The sequence below is a fragment of the Zonotrichia leucophrys genome, chromosome 24 (assembly GCF_028769735.1).
Source record: "Zonotrichia leucophrys gambelii isolate GWCS_2022_RI chromosome 24, RI_Zleu_2.0, whole genome shotgun sequence".
NCBI lineage: Eukaryota > Metazoa > Chordata > Aves > Passeriformes > Passerellidae > Zonotrichia > Zonotrichia leucophrys.
The window spans coordinates 3,497,692-3,518,171 of NC_088193.1; the positions used below are offsets into that span (position 1 = coordinate 3,497,692).

Consider the following 20,480-nt stretch of genomic DNA (forward strand, 5'->3'; position numbering starts at 1 on the left):
CAGAATTCTCAGCACAGAAATCTCAGCACTGAAATTTCAGTACAGGAATCTCAGCACAGAAAGCTCAGCACAGAAAATTCAGCACAGAAATCTCAGCACAGAAATCTCAGCACAGAAAATTCAGCACAGAAAATTCAGCACAGAAATCTCAGTACAGAAATCTCAGCACTGAAATCTCAACACAGAAAGGTCAGTGCTGAAATCTCAGCACTGAAAATTCAGCGCAGAATTCTCAGCACAGAAATCTCAGCAAAGAGCAGGTCAGTACAGAACAGCAAAGCACAGAAATCTGAGCACAGAATTCTCAGCACAGAAAGCTCAGCACAGAAATCTCAGCACAGAAAATTCAGCACAGAAATCTCAGCACAGAAATCTCAGCCCAGAAAATACAGAAAGCTCAGCACTGAAAATTCAGCAAAGAAATCTCAGCACAGAAATCTCAGCACAGAAATCTCAGCACAGAAATCTAGCACAGAAAATTCAGCACAGAAATCTGAGCACAGAATTCTCAGCACAGAAATCTCAGCACAGAAAGCTCAGCACAGAAATCTCAGCACAGGAATCTCAGCACTGAAATCTCAGCCCAGAAAGTGCAGAAAGCTCAGCACTGAAAATTCAGCACAGAAATCTCAGCACAGAAATCTCAGCACAGAAATCTCAGCACTGAAATCTCAGCACAGAAATCTCAGCACAGAAATCTCAGCACAGAAATCTCAGCACAGAAAATTCAGCACAGAATTCTCAGCACAGGAATCTCAGCACTGAACTCTCCTTTTCCTCCCTCCCACCTCACCTGGGGAACACCTGGAAGTGCAAACAACTCCTGAACACTTCAGCTGAGTGTAAAGAAATTCCCATCCTATTCACACACAGCTCCAGCTCTCCCTGTGCCACCTTCTGCTGGTTTTACATGGCCAGAGGGTCTAAAGTTGCACAAAGAGAACAAACAAAATTCATTTTAACTCCCAGAATTAGCAGATGCTTTGCCTCAGTTTAATTTTCTTTGCCCCAAGGTGGTTTTGTATTATTTATTAATATTATCGCCAATAGTTGAGGTTTCATAGCAGTAAATTCTCTGAGATCTCGACATTATTGCTTAAAGGAAAATCAGTGGGAATAAAGGAAAATCAGATGAGAATAGAGAATTGTTTGAACAATAGGAGGTCAAATTCTGAGCCTAAGCCAATGGTAGCACCCAAATGCAGCTTTTAAATATTATTAAAATGTTCTCTGTGTTCTCCAAACAAAATGCAGCTTTTAAATATTACAATGTTTTATGTGTTCTCCAAATAAAATGCAGTTTTTAAATATGTTTAAATATTATTTAAGTAATATTTAAATATTATCAAATGTTTTATGTATTCTCCAAATAAAATGCAGTTTCTAAATATTATTAAAATGCATTTTATGTGTTCTCCAAGCAAAATGCAGTTTTTAAATACTATTAGAATGTTCTCCAAGCAAAATGCAGATTTTAAATACTATTAAAATATTTTATGTGTTCTCCAAACAAAATGCAGTTTTTAAGTATCATTAGAATGTTTTATGTGTTCTCCAAGCAAAATGCAGTTTTTAAATATTATTTAATATTATTTAAATATTATTTAAATATTATTAAATGTTTTATGTTCTCCAAACAAAATGCAGTTTTTAAATATTATTTAAATATTATCAAATGTTTTATGTTTTCTCCAAGGAAAATGCAGTTTTAAATATTACTTAAATATTATTTAAACACTATTAACATGCTTTATGTGTTCTCCAAACAAAATGCAGTTTTTAAATATTATTTCAATATTATTTAAACACTATTAACATGCTTTATGTGTTCTCCAAACAAGATGCAGTTTTACAAATATTATTTAAATATCATTTAAATATTATCAAATATTTTATGTATTCTCCAAACAAAATGCAGTTTTTAAATATTATTTAAATATTATTTAAATATTATTAAATGTTTTATGTTTTCTTCAAGCAAAATGCAGTTTTTAAATACTATTAGAATGTTCTCCAAGCAAAATGCAGATTTTAAATATTATTTAAATATTATTTAAATACTATTAGCATGCTTTATGTGTTCTCCAAACGAAATGCAGTTTTACAAATATTATTTAAATATTATTTAAATACTATTACCATGCTTTATGTGTTCTCCAAACAAAATGCAGTTTTACAAATATTATTTAAATATTATTTAAATATTATCAAATGTTTTATGTTCTCCAAAAAAAATGCAGTTTTTAAATATTATTTAAATATTATTTAAACACTATTAACATGCTTTATGTGTTCTCCAAACCAAATGCAGTTTTGAAGTATTGTTGAAATGCATTTTATGTGTTCTCCAAACAAAATGCAGTTTTAAAATATTATTTAACTATTATTTAAATATTATCAAATGTTTTATGTTCTCCAAACAAAATGCAGTTTTTAAATATTATTTAAATATTATTTAAACACTATTAACATGCTTTATGTGTTCTCCAAGCAAAATGCAGTTTTTAAATACTATTAAAATGTTTTATGTGTTCTCCAAACAAAATGCAGTTTTTAAGTATCATTAGAATGTTTTATGTGTTCTCCAAGCAAAATGCAGTTTTTAAATATGATTTAAATATGATTTAAATATGATTTAAATATTATCAAACGTTTTATGTGTTCTCCAAGCAAAATGCAGTTTTTAAATATTATTTAAATACTATTAACATGCTTTATGTGTTCTCCAAACAAAATGCAGTTTTATAAATATTATTAAAATATTTTCTGTGTTCTCCAAACAAAATACAGTTTTTAAATACTATTAGGATGTTTTATGTGTTCTCCAAACAAAATGCAGTTTTTAAATATTATTTAAATATTATTTAAATATTATCTAAATACTGTTAACATGCTTTATGTGTTCTCCAAACAAAATGCAGTTTTGAAGTATTGTTGAAATGCATTTTATGTGTTCTCCAAACAAAATGCAGTTTTAAAATATTATTTAAATATTATTTAAACACTATTAACATGCTTTATGTGTTCTCCAAGCAAAATGCAGTTTTTAAATATGATTAAATATGATTTAAATATAATTTAAATATTATCAAATATTTTATGTATTCTCCAAAGAAAATGCATAAATTATTGCAAAATATTTAAGTATTACTTAAATATTATTTAAATATTATTAAATGTTTTATGTGTTCTCCAAACAAAATGCAGTTTTTAAATATTATTTAAATATTATTTAAATACTATTAACATGCTTTATGTGTTCTCCAAACAAAATGCAGTTTTTAAATATTATTTAAATATTATTTAAACACTATTAACATGCTTTATGTGTTCTCCAAACAAAATGCAGTTTTTAAATATTATTTAAATATTATCAAATGTTTTATGTTCTCCAAGCAAAATGCAGTTTTAAAATATTATTTAAATATTATTTAAATATTATTTAAATACTATTAGGATGCTTTATGTGTTCTCCAAGCAAAATGCAGTTTTTAAATACTATTTAAATATTTTATGTGTTCTCCAAACAAAATGCAGTTTTAAAATATTATTTAAATATTATTTAAATATTATTTAAATATGATTTAAATACTATTAACATGCTTTATGTGTTCTCCAAACAAAATGCAGTTTTAAAATATTATTTAAATATTATTTAAATATTATCAAATGTTTTATGTTCTCCAAACAAAATGCAGTTTTACAAATATTATTAAAATATTTTATGTGTTCTCCAAACAAAATGCAGTTTTTAAATATTATTTAAATATTATTTAAATATTATCTAAATACTATTAACATGCTTTATGTGTTCTCCAAACAAAATGCAGTTTTTAAATATTATTTAAATATTATTTAAATATTATTTAAATATTATTTAAATATTATCTAAATCCTATTAACATGCTTTATGTGTTCTCCAAACAAAATGCAGTTTTTAAACATTATTTAAATATCATTTAAATATTATCAAATGTTTTATGTTCTCCAAACACAAAATGCAGTTTTACAAATATTATTTAAATATTATTTAAATATTATTAAATGTTTTATGTTCTCCAAACAAAATGCAGTTTTTAAATATTATTTAAATGTTTTATGTGTTCTCCAAACGAAATGCAGTTTTTAAATATTATTTAAATATTATTTAAATATTATCTAAATCCTATTAACATGCTTTATGTGTTCTCCAAACGAAATGCAGTTTTACCAATATGATTACAATATTTCCTGTGTTCTCCAGCGCAGGGCTGGGTGACCCAGCGGTGCCAGGCAGGGGATGAACCCTCCCACCATGAGATTCCTCTCGGTCCCTTCCCCGCTCACTCACCCCCAGAGCAGCATCCAGGTGCCCCCAAAAACCCTGGTGCCGCCCGAGTTCCAGGCTGCCCGCTGGGCCGGGGAGAGCAGCTCTGCCTCCAGCGCCGAGGATTCCCAGGATTCTGCCTCGGAGGGCCTGGAAAAGCAGAGGGAGTTCCAGCAGAACCAGGGGCTGGCAGGGCACGAGCGTGGGGACAGCCCGGACGGGGACAGCGTGGATGGGGACAGCCTGGAGGAGACGAGCTCTGCAGAGGAAGGAGCTGAGCGCGACGCAAAAGAGAAAAGAAAAGCGAAGATTTGTGGCAGGTAAGGCACAAAGCTTGAGTGGAGCAAAATAATTCTGGTGTTTTTAATCTGGTGTTCACAGAAATTCTAGGTTGGAAGAGACCTTTGAGATCTTCGAGTCCAACCCATGTTCTAACACCTCAACTAGATCACAGAATCACAGAATTTCTAGGTTGGACAAGATCTTTAAGATCATCGAGTCCAACCCATGTTCTAACACCTCAACTAGATCTCAGAATCACAGAATCACAGAAATTCTGGGTTGGAAGAGACCTTTAAGATCATCGAGTCCAACCCATGTTCTAACACCTCAACTAGATCACAGAATCACAGAATCACAGAATCACAGAATTTCTAGGTTGGAAGAGACCTTTGAGATCTTCGAGTCCAGCCCATGTTCTAACACCTCAACTAGATCACAGAATCACAGAATCACAGAAATTCTAGGTTGGAAGAGACCTTTAAGGTCATCGAGTCCAACCCATGTTCTAACACCTCAATTAGATCACAGAATCACAGAATCACAGAATTTCTAGGTTGGAAGAGACCTTTAAGATCTTCGAGTCCAACCCATGTTCCAACACCTCATCTAGATCACAGAATCACAGAAATTCTAGGTTGGAAGAGACAGTCGCTGAAGGACACGAGAGAACACAAGCACACCACGACTCTCAAGGTGAAGGGAAAAAAGGGAAGTTTTATTCTCTGACTCCAATATTTATAGTTTTACACAAGTGACAGTGGATTGGAAGGTGACAGTGACACCTCTCCAGTGACACTGGTCAAACCAACAGTCCATCAACTCTCTCCTCCTCCATAAAGGAATGAAAAACAATGAGTTATTTACAGAAAGTGTGTGAGAAAGTTCACTACAAGAATGTCAACATCAGAAGGCTTAGAAAATCTTAAAAAACTGAGGTGACAGAGACCTTTAAGATCATTGAGTCCAACCCATGTTCTAACACCTCAACTAGATCACAGAATCACAGAAATTCTTGGTTGGAAGAGACCTTTAAGGTCATCGAGTCCAACCCATGTTCTAACACCTCAATTAGATCACAGAATCACAGAATCACAGAAATTCTAGGTTGGACAAGATCTTTAAGATCATCGAGTCCAACCCATGTTCTAACACCTCAATTAAATCACAGAATCACAGAAATTCTATGTTGGAAGAGACCTTTGAGATCTTTGAGTCCAACCCATGTTCTAACACCTCAGCTAGATCACAGAATCACAGAATTTCTAGGTTGGAAGAGACCTTTAAGATCATCGAGTCCAACCCATGTTCTAACACCTCAACTAGATCATGGCACCCAGTGCCACATCCAGTCTTTTTTTAAACTCTTCAGGGGATGGTGACTCCACCACCTCCCTGGGTAGATGATTCCAGTGTTTGACCACTCTTTCTGTGAAAAACTTCCTCCTTAATTCTAGCCTGTATCTCCCTTGGTGCAGCTTGAGACTGTGTCCTCTTGTTGTTCCTCAAGGCCGCGTTGAAACATCCTTCAGAAGGCATTAACTGGGTGCATAAAATAAAATAAAATTGAATATCCTGTCATATGCACGGAAGGTTTAACCCTGCCTTCAGAAGGCATTAACTGGGTGCATAAAATAAAATAAAATTGAATATCCTGTCATATGCACGGAAGGTTTAACCCTGGATAAATTGGGAATAATTCTTGAGTTTAAAGGGATTACATTAAACCCCAAGTAATAACAACGTGCAGTTTCAATTTAATAGTCTACTTAAAATGAAATGACAAACAAATGAAGGCTAAATGATTAATAGCATGCTTTTATTCACCTCCTCAACAAGCAAAATGGCCAGTTATTGAATATTTTATTGTGAGTGCAAATGATGTTAATTGTACTAGAAACACGCTCTAATTTTTAGTAATTTTTTTGGACTGAATACTGCGCTGAATGTGAGGCTCTTCATTAAATGGAAATTTGATTTTATTTTGTTTGAACTCAGCCCAGTGAGCACTCCAGCGCAGTCCATTAAGCCGAGCGAATATCGCGGCACATCCACATGTAAACCCCCTCTCCACATCCATTACCAGGCTGGGAATTTGAAGAGGAAATGCTGCAGCTGTTGTGTGCTCAGCACACTTTTGTTGAGCAGCGCCGGGTCCATCCCAGCTCCCCAGGAGCAATCAAAGGTGCCCTTTTTGTCCGTCTGTGATGAGGGATGAAGGAGCTCTTCACACTCATCTCGGTGACCCGGGCTGAGCCCCACCATCGGGTTCTGTGCACACATTTCAGCACAAAGGGGCTCTTTAGCATTATCCCGGGCCGTTTCAATCATGGCAATTAGCTCACATATTTCTGGACTCGCTTCCCAGCAGCCTCACCTCGTGCTGTTTACCTGCAGATGGGAATAATGAGATTTCCCCTGGTGGAAATCAGCTCCAGGAGACCATGGCAGCCGTGCCCACCTGGAAAGCAAAGAAAAACGGATTATTTTGTTATTTGGAGCCACTTGTAATATAGGCAGAGGCATGAAAAGATGAATAAATGATTTAATTTTTTATTTCATTAACAAGGCCACAGGTTGAGGAATCCTGCAGATTTGTGTAACAGGAACTGAAGAATCAATCAGGTTTCAGTGGCTGTAAATGTGCCCAGGGCTGTGCTGCAGGTCCAGAGATGAGAAAACTGTGTTAAATATACATAGAAATATAGGTAGAGCCATGTAACTCATTGATAAAGGATGAATAAAATATTTATTTATTTATTTATTTATTTATATCATTAATAAGCCCACAAGTTGAGGAATCCAGCAGATTTCTTTAATAGGAATCAACCAAGTTTCAGTGGCAACCCCAGGGCTGTACTGCAGGTCTAGGGAAGAAAAAAATATATTGAAAATAAATAAAAATATAGGCAGAGGCGTGTAACTCATTGAGAAAGGATTAATAAAAGTTTTTTTTTTTTTTTTAATATAATTATCAAGGCCTCAGGTTGAGGAATCCAGCAGATTTCTTTAATAGGAATCAACCAGGTTTCAGTGGCTGTAAATGTGCCCAGGGCTGTACTGCAGGTCCAGAGATAAAAAACTGTGTTAAAAATATATAGAAATATAGGTAGAGCCATGTAACTCATTGATAAAGGATGAATAAATTATTTATTTATATCATTAATAAGCCCACAAGTTGAGGAATCCAGCAGATTTCTTTAATAGGAATCAACCAGGTTTCAGTGCCTGTAAATGTGCCCAGGGCTGTGCTGCAGGTCCAGGAAAGAAAAAATTGTGTTAAAAATAAATAGGAATATAGGCAGAGGCGTGTAGCTCATTGAGAAAGGATGAATAAATTATTCAAATTTTTTAAATATCATTAACAAGGCCACAGGTTGAGGAATCCAGCAGATTTGTGTAACAGGAGCTGAAGAATCTGAGGAATCAACCAGGTTTCAGTGGCTGTAAATGTGCCCAGGGCTGTACTGCAGGTCTAGGGAAGAAAAAAATATATTGAAAATAAATAGAAATATAGGCAGAGGCGTGTAACTCATTGAGAAAGGATTAATAAAAGGTTGTTTTTTTTTTTTTTTTTAATATAATTATCAAGGCCTCAGGTTGAGGAATCCAGCAGATTTCTTTAATAGGAATCAACCAGGTTTCAGTGGCTGTAAATGTGCCCAGGGCTGTACTGCAGGTCCAGAGATAAAAAACTGTGTTAAAAATATATAGAAATATAGGTAGAGCCATGTAACTCATTGATAAAGGATGAAATATTTATTTATTTATTTATTTATATCATTAACAAGGCCACAGGTTGAGGAATCCAGCAGATTTCTTTAATAGGAATCAACCAGGTTTCAGTGGCAACCCCAGGGTTGTGCTGCAGGTCTAGGGAAGAAAAAAATATATTGAAAATAAATAGAAATATAGGCAGAGGCGTGTAACTCATTGAGAAAGGATTAATAAAATGTTGGTTTTTTTTTTTAATATAATTATCAAGGCCTCAGGTTGAGGAATCCAGCAGATTTCTTTAATAGAAGTCAACCAGGTTTCAGTGGCTGTAAATGTGCCCAGGGCTGTACTGCAGGTCTAGGGAAGAAAAAAATATATTGAAAATAAATAAAAATATAGGCAGAGGCGTGTAACTCATTGAGAAAGGATTAATAAAAGTTTTTGTTTTTTTTTTAATATAATTATCAAGGCCTCAGGTTGAGGAATCCAGCAGATTTCTTTAATAGGAATCAACCAGGTTTCAGTGGCTGTAAATGTGCCCAGGGCTGTTGCTGCAGGTCCAGAGATGAAAAAGCTGTGTTAAATATATATAGAAATATAGGTAGAGCCATGTAACTCATTGAGAAAGGATGAATAAATTATTTATTTATTTATTTATATCATTAACAAGGCCACAGGTTGAGGAATCCAGCAGATTTCTTTAATAGGAATCAACCAGGTTTCAGTGGCTGTAAATGTGCCCAGGGCTGTGCTGCAGGTCCAGGAAAGAAAAAAATATATTGAAAATAAATAGAAATATAGGCAGAGGCGTGTAACTCATTGAGAAAGGATTAATAAAAGTTTTTGTTTTTTTTTTAATATAATTATCAAGGCCTCAGGTTGAGGAATCCAGCAGATTTCTTTAATAGGAATCAACCAGGTTTCAGTGGCTGTAAATGTGCCCAGGGCTGTTGCTGCAGGTCCAGAGATGAAAAAGCTGTGTTAAATATATATAGAAATATAGGTAGAGCGATGTAACTCATTGATAAAGGATGAATAAATTATTTATTTATTTATTTATTTATTTATATCATTAATAAGCCCACAAGTTGAGGAATCCAGCAGATTTCTTTAATAGGAATCAACCAGGTTTCAGTGGCTGTAAATGTGCCCAGGGCTGTGCTGCAGGTCCAGAGATGAGAAAACTGTGTTAAATATACATAGAAATATAGGTAGAGCCATGTAACTCATTGATAAAGGATGAATAAAATATTTATTTATTTATTTATTTATTTATATATTTATTTATATCATTAACAAGGCCACAGGTTGGGGAATCCAGCAGATTTCTTTAATAGGAATCAACCAAGTTTCAGTGGCAACCCCACGGTTGTGCTGCAGGTCCAGGAAAGAAAAAAATGTGTTAAAAATAAATAGGAATATAGGCAGAGACATGTAGCTCATTGAGAGAGGATTAATAAAAGTTTTTTTTTTTTTTTTAATATAATTATCAAGGCCTCAGGTTGAGGAATCCAGCAGATTTCTTTAATAGAAATCAACCAGGTTTCAGTGGCTGTAAATGTGCCCAGGGCTGTGCTGCAGGTCCAGGAAAGAAAAAATTGTGTTAAAAATAAATAGGAATATAGGCAGAGACATGTAGCTCATTGAGAGAGGATTAATAAATTATTCAAATTTTTTAAATATCATTAACAAGGCCACAGGTTGAGGAATCCAGCAGATTTGTGTAACAGGAGCTGAAGAATCTGAGGAATCAACCAGGTTTCAGTGGCTGTAAATGTGCCCAGGGCTGTACTGCAGGTCCAGAGATGAAAAAACTGTGTTAAATATATATAGAAATATAGGTAGAGCCATGTAACTCATTGATAAAGGATGAATAAATTCTTTATTTATTTATTTATTTATTTATTTATATCATTAACAAGGCCACAGGTTGAGGAATCCAGCAGATTTCTTTAATAGGAATCAACCAAGTTTCAGTGGCAACCCCAGGGTTGTGCTGCAGGTGCAGGGTAGAAAAAATTACGTTGAAAATAAATAGAAATATAGGCAGAGGCATGTAGCTCGTTGAGAAAGGATGGATAAATTATTTATTTCTTTTAATATCATTAACAAGGCCACAGGTTGAGGAATCCAGCAGATTTCTTTAATAGGAATCAACCAGGTTATTTAAAAATCTTTTCTAGAAGGAGTTTTTTAATCAAAGCATCAGGATGTTTCGCAGGAATGAGGAGAGAAAATAAGAACACAGAGCTTGTTTGGACAGTCTCAAAAGGACACTTGAAATCTGATTTTACCAAGAATTTCACTTTTATTTCACTCAGCAGAGCCTTTGGAGAAGGAACAACACAAATTGCCTTTTGGAGACTGTGTCATGTTTAAGGAGACAACAGAACAATGCAATTTATCATTTCACCTTTTCACTGATTCTACAAAGATTTAAAAATTTCCATGCCAAATTTAAGATAATGATTGTATCCCACTGTGATCTGAGTGTTAGAATTTATCATTCACTGATGATGGGAATTAAAAAGGGAGAGGAATTCCTGCCTAAATTTTCTACCAAAAATCTTTGATAAAAGTCTGATGAATTACTGAAATAATTCATTTGGCCACAACAAGACATCAGTTTGCACTGAAATAATACAGAATTTGCACTGAAATAATACAGAATTTGTACAATTTATACAGAAATAATTTGGTTTTTGGTTTTTTTTTAATTAGGAATCAACAGCCTGTGGACAAATATTCCAGCCTGAGGTACAATCCTCATTGGAAGAATGCAAAAAAAGGAGATTTTTTTGAGGCAGAGAAGGCACCCCAGATTTTTGGAGGAAGCAGTGGGGACTTTTCAGTGGATTCATTTTATCTCCATTCTGATGGCTCCTCAGAGGACAATCACCAGAGCCAGGATTCACTCCCAGAGATTGATCCAGAATTATTCACATTTCATGGAGCAAACGTGGCCAGCGCCAAAGCTGATGGGCCACAAAGCAAAAGGGAGGAACCTGCGGATGGATTTCATTGCAAAAATAATCCTGGCCACGCTTTTCCTCCTCAGAACCAGCAGGATCCACCCCAAAGAGCCAAAAAAAACTTTGTGAAAAAGAACAAACGGACTTTGGGACAGTCCGAGAGGATCAATTCCTACCTTGAGCTGCACAATAAAAAGCAGCAAGTTCTTCAAGGGCAGGTGGGTAAATGTAGAAATTCCCTAAATTTTATACATTTAGAATTTTCAGATGAAATCTATCTATAAAATTGCTGAATTTGGATGTTTAATGCTGTCAGCTTGTGGCTTTTAAAGTAATTATTAGTGACAAGAAATTCTGACTTTACACAGTCTGGAAGTTCTGATTTCCTTTTTGAGAGAATTTAATCATTGAATTTAGAATTTTAGAATTTTAAATTTTATAAATTTAGAATTTATACATTTAGAATTTTTCAGATGAAATCTATCCATAAAAGCACTGAATTTGGATGTTTAAAGCTGTCAGCTTGTGGCTTTTAAAGTAATTATTAGTGACAAGAAATTCTGACTTTACACAGTCTGGAATTCTTGGTTATTATCATGCATAGTTATTGAATAGATTTCTGACTTCCATATTTATGAGAGGAATTTAATCCATTGAATTAATAATTATTATAGATTTAAAAATTTTATAAATTTAGAAATTTTACATTTATATAAATTGATAAATATTATAGATGAATACATTTATAAAAGCACTGAATTTGGATGTTTAAAGCTGTCAGCTTGTGGCTTTTAAAGTAATTATTAGTGACAAGAAATTCTGACTATGCACAGTCTGGAAGTTCTGACTTCCTTTTTGAGAGAATTTAATCATTGAATTAATAATTTTAGACTTTTAAATTTTATAAATTTAGAATTTTTCAGATGAAATCTATCTATAAAAGCACTGAATTTGGATGTTTAAAGCTGTCATCTTTTGGCTTTTAAAGTAATTATTAGTGACAAGTTCTGACCATGCACAGTTTGGAAGTTCTGACCATGCATAGTGTGGAAGTTCTGACTTCCTTTTTTAGAGAATTTATTAATTGAATTTATGATTTTAGAATTTTAAATTTTATAAATTTAGAAATTTTACATTTATATAAATTGATAAATATTATATATAAATACATTTATAAAAGCACTGAATTTAGATGTTTAAAGCTGGCATCTTGTGGCTTTTAAAGTAATTATTACTGACAAGAAGTTCTGACTATGCCAAGCCTGGAAGTTCTGACTTCCTTTTTGAGAGAATTTAATCATTGAATTTAGAATTTTAGAATTTTAAATTTTATAAATTTAGAATTTTTCAGATGAAATCTATCTATAAAAGCACTGAATTTGGATGTTTAAAGCTGGCCTTTAAAGTAATCATTAGTGACAAGAAGTTCTGACCGATGGACACGGTGGAAATTCTGACTTTGCACATCCTGAAGTTCTGACTTTGCTCAGTCTCAGCCACCTTGCGGCAAGCTTCCAGAGGAAATGTAATTACACTTCCTAATGAACCGTTAGAAACGAGTTCATTGCTTTTCCTTGCTATTTATTATGCATAATGGGAACTGGGGGGTCACTGAATGACTCCACATAGAAAATTGTCACCTTGGGGAGCTCCAGGTGTCACCTCTGCCAAGGCTAATGAAGAGTTGACACAACCTCAGAGGGAATTTTCTGCCTTCATTCCAGGCAGGAATCATGGACTGGATTTTTTTCTCTAGTAGATCTATTAAGAGCACTTTTTTTTTTTTTTTTTTTTTTTTTCTTCTAATTTGGTTGATGGTAAAAATAATGAGTGTGGATGGATGCTAATTAGAGCTGTGTTGATATGATTATGTTTGCTATTCAGGGAATTCTGGAAATCTTTCCGAAGTGTTGGAGCCAGGGATCAGGACTTCATTGTGCACTGTTTAAAAATATGGAATAGAAGAAGGAATCAGTTAAAATCAGGGTTGTGAGATAAGATTATTTCACTGAAATGGACGAAAGAGAGGTGACACAGCAGGCACAGGGGGTGTAGGAAAGTTTCTTCATGACCTTGACAAATTACAGGGAAGTTGTGGAATTCCCATCCTTGGAAATGTTCCACGACAGGGCTTGGAGCAGCCTGGGCTGGTGTAGAATATCCCTGCCCATGGGACAGGATTTGAGGTCCCTTCCCACCAAAACATTCCATAATTTGTGATTCCATGAGTGGCATCAGCACCTGCTGGCAGCCACCCCTGGATCTGCTGCAGGACAGGCAGAAATTACTGATTAATTTACTGTTAATTGGCAGTTCATTTACAGATTCCTGAGCACATATCCATGGCTCAGTCTTGTTGGAAGGGGTGACAAAGGCCCTGAGGGGACAATGGTGGCAACTTTGGTCACCTCACCTGGAAAACTCTGTCCAAAAGTGCAAAACCACCAAGGAACAGATGAGCCACATGTCAGCAATCCAGCTGTGCTTCCTAAACTGATCATTCTGGGGTTTGCAGAGGGTTAGAGCTGAATTTATTGATCTGCTCACTGCTGGGGTTGTGGCAATGAAATGGTGTTTGCTTTGAGGGCACAACTGAGTTAAAACTCTTCCAGCCTCGTTGTGCAAGATTTACATTTACAGATTTCCCAAAGCACACCACAAACTCTGTACATTTCCTAATTCCTACAGCATTTTATACTCGTAAAGCAGCCCATGATGAGTTTCTTTGAGAGGAGCAGCAGCGGCCCGAGCCAGCTCAGCTGTGCTCAATCCCGGTTGCTTTCCTACCTCCAGGGCCCTCACTTCAAGGCCAGGAACATAATGTACAATTTTTTAATGGCTCTAGAAAAAGATCCTGAGATGCTGCAGAAGTTACTGATTAATTTACTGTTAATTGGCAGTTCATTTACTGATTCCTGAGCAGATATCCATGGCTCAGTCTTGTTGGAAGGGGTGACAAAGGCCCTGAGGGGACAATGGTGGCAACTTTGGTCACCTCACCTGGAAAACTCTGTCCAAAAGTGCAAAACCACCAAGGAACAGATGAGCCACATGTCAGCAATCAAACTGTGCTTCCTAAACTGATCATTCTGGAATATGCAGGGAGTTGGAGCTGAATTTATTGATCTGCTCACTGCTGGGGTTGTGGCAATGAAATGGTGTTTGCTTTGAGGGCACAACTGAGTTAAAACACTTCCAGCCTCGTTGTGCAAGATTTACATTTACAGATTTCCCAAAGCACACCACAAACACTGTACATTTCCTAATTCATACAGCATTTTATACTGCATTTTATACTCGTAAAGCAGCCCATGATGAGTTTCTTTGAGAGGAGCAGCAGCGGCCCGAGCCAGCTCAGCTGTGCTCCATCCCGGTTGCTTTCCTACCTCCAAGGCCCTCACTTCAAGGCCAGGAACAAAATGTACAATTTTTTAATGGCTCTAGAAAAAGATCCTGAGGTCCTGCAGAAATTACTGATTAATTTACTGTTAATTGGCAGTTCATTTACTGATTCCTGAGCACATATCCATGGCTCAGTCTTGTTGGAAGGGGTGAAAAAGGCCCTGAGGGGACAATGGTGGCCACTTTGGTCACCTCACCTGGAAAACTCTGTCCAAAAGTGCAAAACCACCAAGGAACAGATGAGCAACATTTCAGCAATCAAACTGTGCTTCCTAAACTGATTATTCTGGGGTTTGCAGAGGGTTGGAGCTGAATTTATTGATCTGCTCACTGCTGGGGTTGTGGCAATGAAATGGTGTTTGCTGTGAGGGCACAACTGAGTTAAAACTCTTCCAGCCTCGTTGTGCAAGATTTACATTTACAGATTTCCCAAAGCACACCACAAACCCGTGCTGATCTGTACATTTCCTAATTCCTACAGCATTTTATACTGCATTTTATACTCGTAAAGCAGCCCATGATGAGTTTCTTTGAGAGGAGCAGCAGCGGCCCGAGCCAGCTCAGCTGTGCTCAATCCCGGTTGCTTTCCTACCTCCAGGGCCCTCACTTCAAAGCCAGGAACATAATGTACAATTTTTTAATGGCTCTAGAAAAAAAGATCCTGAGATCCTGCAGAAGTTACTGATTAATTTACTGTTAATTGGCAGTTCATTTACTGATTCCTGAGCAGATATCCATGGCTCAGTCTTGTTGGAAGGGGTGACAAAGGCCCTGAGGGGACAATGGTGGCAACTTTGGTCACCTCACCTGGAAAACTCTGTCCAAAAGTGCAAAACCACCAAGGAACAGATGAGCCACATGTCAGCAATCAAACTGTGCTTCCTAAACTGATTATTCTGGGTTTTGCAGAGGGTTGGAGCTGAATTTATTGATCTGCTCACTGCTGGGGTTGTGGCAATGAAATGGTGTTTGCTCTGAGGGCACAACTGAGTTAAAACACTTCCAGCCTCGTTGTGCAAGATTTACATTTACAGATTTCCCAAAGCACACCACAAACTCTGTACATTTCCTAATTCATACTGCATTTTATACTCGTAAAGCAGCCCATGATGAGTTTCTTTGAGAGGAGCAGCAGCGGCCCGAGCCAGCTCAGCTGTGCTCAATCCCGGTTGCTTTCCTACCTCCAGGGCCCTCACTTCAAAGCCAGGAACATAATGTACAATTTTTTAATGGCTCTAGAAAAAAAGATCCTGAGATCCTGCAGAAGTTACTGATTAATTTACTGTTAATTGGCAGTTCATTTACTGATTCCTGAGCACATATCCATGGCTCAGTCTTGTTGGAAGGGTGAAAAAGGCCCTGAGGGGACAATGGTGGCCACTTTGGTCACCTCACCTGGAAAACTCTGTCCAAAAGTGCAAAACCACCAAGGAACAGATGAGCCACATGTCAGCAATCAAACTGTGCTTCCTAAACTGATCATTCTGGGCTTTGCAGAGGGTTGGAGCTGAATTTATTGATCTGCTCACTGCTGGGGTTGTGGCAATGAAATGGTGTTTGCTCTGAGGGCACAACTGAGTTAAAACTCTTCCAGCCTCGTCGTGCAAGATTTACATTTACAGATTTCCCAAAGCACACCACAAACTCTGTACATTTCCTAATTCATACAGCATTTTATACTGCATTTTATACTCGTAAAGCAGCCCATGATGAATTTCTTTGAGAGGAGCAGCAGCGGCCCGAGCCAGCTCAGCTGTGCTCAATCCCGGTTGCTTTCCTACCTCCAGGGCCCTCACTTCAAAGCCAGGAACATAATGTACAATTTTTGAATGGCTCTAGAAAAAGATCCTGAGATCCTGCAGAAGTTACTGATTAATTTACTGTTAATTGGCAGTTCATTTACTGATTCCTGAGCACATATCCGTGTCTCAGTTTTTTGGAAGGGGTGACAAAGGCCCTGAGGGACAATGGTGGCCACTTTGGTCACCTCACCTGGAAAACTCTGTCCAAAAGTGCAAAACCACCAAGGAACAGATGAGCCACATGTCAGCAATCAAACTGTGCTTCCTAAACTGATTATTCTGGGTTTTGCAGAGGGTTAGAGCTGAATTTATTGATCTGCTCACTGCTGGGGTTGTGGCAATGAAATCATGTTTGCTCTGAGGGCACGACTGAGTTAAAACAGCCTTGTTGTGCAAGATTTACATTTACAGATTACAGATTTCCCAAAGCACACCACAAACTCAGTACATTTTCTAATTCATACAGCATTTTATACTGCATTTTATACTCGTAAAGCAGCCCATGATGAGTTTCTTTGAGAAGAGCAGCAGCGGCCCAAGCCAGCTCAGCTGTGCTCAATCCCGGTTGCTTTCCTACCTCCAGGGCCCTCACTTCAAAGCCAGGAACATAATGTACAATTTTTTAATGGCTCTAGAAAAAGATCCTGAGATCCTGAAGAAGTTACTGATTAATTTACTGTTAATTGGCAGTTCATTTACTGATTCCTGAGCAGATATCCATGGCTCAGTCTTGTTGGAAGGGTGAAAAAGGCCCTGAGGGGACAATGGTGGCCACTTTGGTCACCTCACCTGGAAAACTCTGTCCAAAAGTGCAAAACCACCAAGGATGTGAAGAAACAGATGAGCCACATGTCAGCAATCCAGCTGTGCTTCCTAAACTGATTATTCTGGGGTTTGCAGAGGGTTGGAGCTGAATTTATTGATCTGCTGACTGCTGGGGTTGTGGCGATGAAATGGTGTTTGCTCTGAGGGCACGACTGAGTTAAAACAGCCTCGTTCTGCAAGATTTACATTTATATTTACAGATTTCCAAAAGCACACCACAAACCCGTGCTGATCTGTACATTTCCTAATTCCTACAGCATTTTATACTGCATTTTATACTCCTAAAGCAGCTCTTTGAGAGGAGCAGCAGCGGCCCGAGCCAGCTCAGCTGTGCTCAATCCCGGTTGCTTTCCTACCTCCAGGGCCCTCACTTCAAAGCCAGGAACATAATGTACAATTTTTTAATGGCTCTAGAAAAAAAGATCCTGAGATCCTGCAGAAGTTACTGATTAATTTACTGTTAATTGGCAGTTCATTTACTGATTCCTGAGCACATATCCGTGTCTCAGTTTTTTGGAAGGGGTGACAAAGGCCCTGAGGGGATATGGTGGCAACTTTGGTCACCCTACCTGGAAAACTCTGTCCAAAAAGTGCAAAACCACCAAGGAACAGATGAGCCACATGTCAGCAATCAAACTGTGCCTCCTAAACTGATTATTCTGGGTTTTGCAGAGGGTTGGAGCTGAATTTATTGATCTGCTCACTGCTGGGGTTGTGGCAATGAAATGGTGTTTGCTCTGAGGGCACGACTGAGTTAAAATAGCCTTGTTGTGCAAGATTTACATTTACAGATTACAGATTTCCCAAAGCACACCACAAACTCAGTACATTTTCTAATTCCTACAGCATTTTATACTGCATTTTATACTCGTAAAGCAGCCCATGATGAGTTTCTTTGAGAGGAGCAGCAGCGGCCCGAGCCAGCTCAGCTGTGCTCAATCCCGGTTGCTTTCCTACCTCCAGGGCCCTCACTTCAAAGCCAGGAACATAATGTACAATTTTTTAATGGCTCTAGAAAAAGATCCTGAGATCCTGAAGAAGTTACTGATTAATTTACTGTTAATTGGCAGTTCATTTACCGATTCCTGAGCAGATATCCATGGCTCAGTCTTGTGACAAAGGCCCTGAGGGGACAATGGTGGCCACTTTGGTCACCTCACCTGGAAAACTCTGTCCAAAAGTGCAAAACCACCAAGGAACAGATGAGCCACATGTCAGCAATCCAGCTGTGCTTCCTAAACTGATCATTCTGGGTTTTGCAGAGGGTTGGAGCTGAATTTATTGATCTGCTCACTGCTGGGGTTGTGGCAATGAAATGGTGTTTGCTCTGAGGGCACAACTGAGTTAAAACACTTCCAGCCTCGTTGTGCAAGATTTACATTTACAGATTTCCCAAAGCACACCACAAACCCGTGCTGATCTGTACATTTCCTAATTCCTACAGCATTTTATACTGCATTTTATACTCCTAAAGCAGCTCTTTGAGAGGAGCAGCAGCGGCCCGAGCCAGCTCAGCTGTGCTCAATCCCGGTTGCTTTCCTACCTCCAGGGCCCTCACTTCAAAGCCAGGAACATAATGTACAATTTTTTAATGGCTCTAGAGCAAGGCACTCAGACTGTGTGTGCACCGAGCCTTCCCTCGGTGTAAACACCTCATCAAGATTGCCTGGGCTCCAACAATAGCAGCCAAATGCAATTGGAGAAGCTGAAGGCTTTGAAGTCCTCCCTGCAAAGGCTGGTTTGCCAGTCTGGGATAATGACATGCCATGATTGCTGCCTTTGTTGTATCTTTTCAGTGGAGAAGCAATTACGGGCCTCAATTTAACAGAATAGGCATTACACAGCTTATGATTCTCAAAATGCAATTTCATTTGATCATTTGCTCGATTTGATTGGTATTAATAGAATGGTTCACAAAAAAAAAAAAAAAAAAAAAAAAAGGGAAAAAAAGAAGGGGAAAAAAAAATTGCTGGCAGAGGTTGTGTCCTGTTCCTCTTTCAAAGAGATAATGTAGAAGTATGTTTTACCTGCCCAGCACTCCATGCATGCACTCAGGCACTTGGTTCCACCAAAAACATTTTATTCTGTCCGTCCACAGCTCAGCAAAAACCTCCGTGGTATTTTTTAATTTTCTTGTGAATTTTTTTTCCAGGGATTTACGTTGAATTTGGAGCCATGAGATCGACCATAAACTCAGTAATAAACCCTCCCTACCTTTTCCTTCTGCCTTCATCTCTTACCCCCAAAATGAGAGACTCAGCTTGCCACGTTGTTTTTTCCATTCATGATTTTCATAATATAGTAATTCATAAATATCTTTTATCTTTTGGTCATAAATATCTTCCCATTGTCGCTTCTCCTGTGGCACCGCTCTGGGGTGGAGCAGAGATTCCTCTCACGGTGACACTTCCACTAAAATACCCAGCAGGATGGTTTGGGACAAAAAATAGAGACTAAAAATTGGATTTCCTGCAGTTTTGTAGATTAAAAAAAGTTTATTTCAAGAAAAAAATCAATTCTTGCTATATTTACAAGGGAGATGTACTCATCTTTATGGAGTGATTAAAAAAAAGTTTATTTCAAGAAAACAAATCAATTCTTGCTATATTTACAAGGGGAATTCACTCGTCTTTATACAGTGATGACTGCACAAATTCCAAAAACTTGCTCTAAATAAATTTGCAGCCGTGGTTATTGGAGCTCTCCTTGTTTGTGAGCTTGTTTTGGCTGCTCTGTGAATTCCAGACTTTATTCCTGACTTTATTCCCATTATTTTCAGCCCCATTATTGTCTTTTTCCAGCTTTTCCTGTGGCACCACTCTGGGGTGGAGCAGAGATTCCTCTCACGGTCACACTTCCACTAAAATACCCAGCAGGATGGTTTGGGACAAAAAATAGAGACTAAAAATTGGATTTCCTGCAGTTTTGTAGATTAAAAAAAGTTTATTTCAAGAAAAAAATCAATTCTTGCTATATTTACAAGGGGAATTTACTCCCATTTGTGCAGTGATTTTTAAAAGTTTATTTCAAGAAAAATCAATTATTGCTATATTTACAAGGGGAATGTACTCAGCTTTATGGAGTGATTAAAAAAAAAAAGTTTATTTCAAAAAAAATCAATTCTTGCTATATTTACAAGGGGAATGTACTCCCATTTGTGCCGTGATTTTTAAAAGT

General features: G+C 37.1%; 1 protein-coding gene across 1 annotated transcript in view; it reads left to right on the plus strand.

Annotated features, from left to right (window-relative positions):
• Positions 1-733: 733 nt before the first annotated feature.
• The window catches only part of JHY (junctional cadherin complex regulator), a 35,348-nt gene continuing 15,601 nt past the window's right edge, over positions 734-20,480 (plus strand). The window contains exons 1-3 of the mRNA XM_064732083.1: positions 734-842; positions 4,244-4,626; positions 11,024-11,492. Coding sequence (XP_064588153.1) covers positions 4,280-4,626; positions 11,024-11,492 — 816 coding nt within the window. The 5' untranslated portion in view covers positions 734-842; positions 4,244-4,279. The remainder of the gene's footprint in view (positions 843-4,243; positions 4,627-11,023; positions 11,493-20,480) is intronic.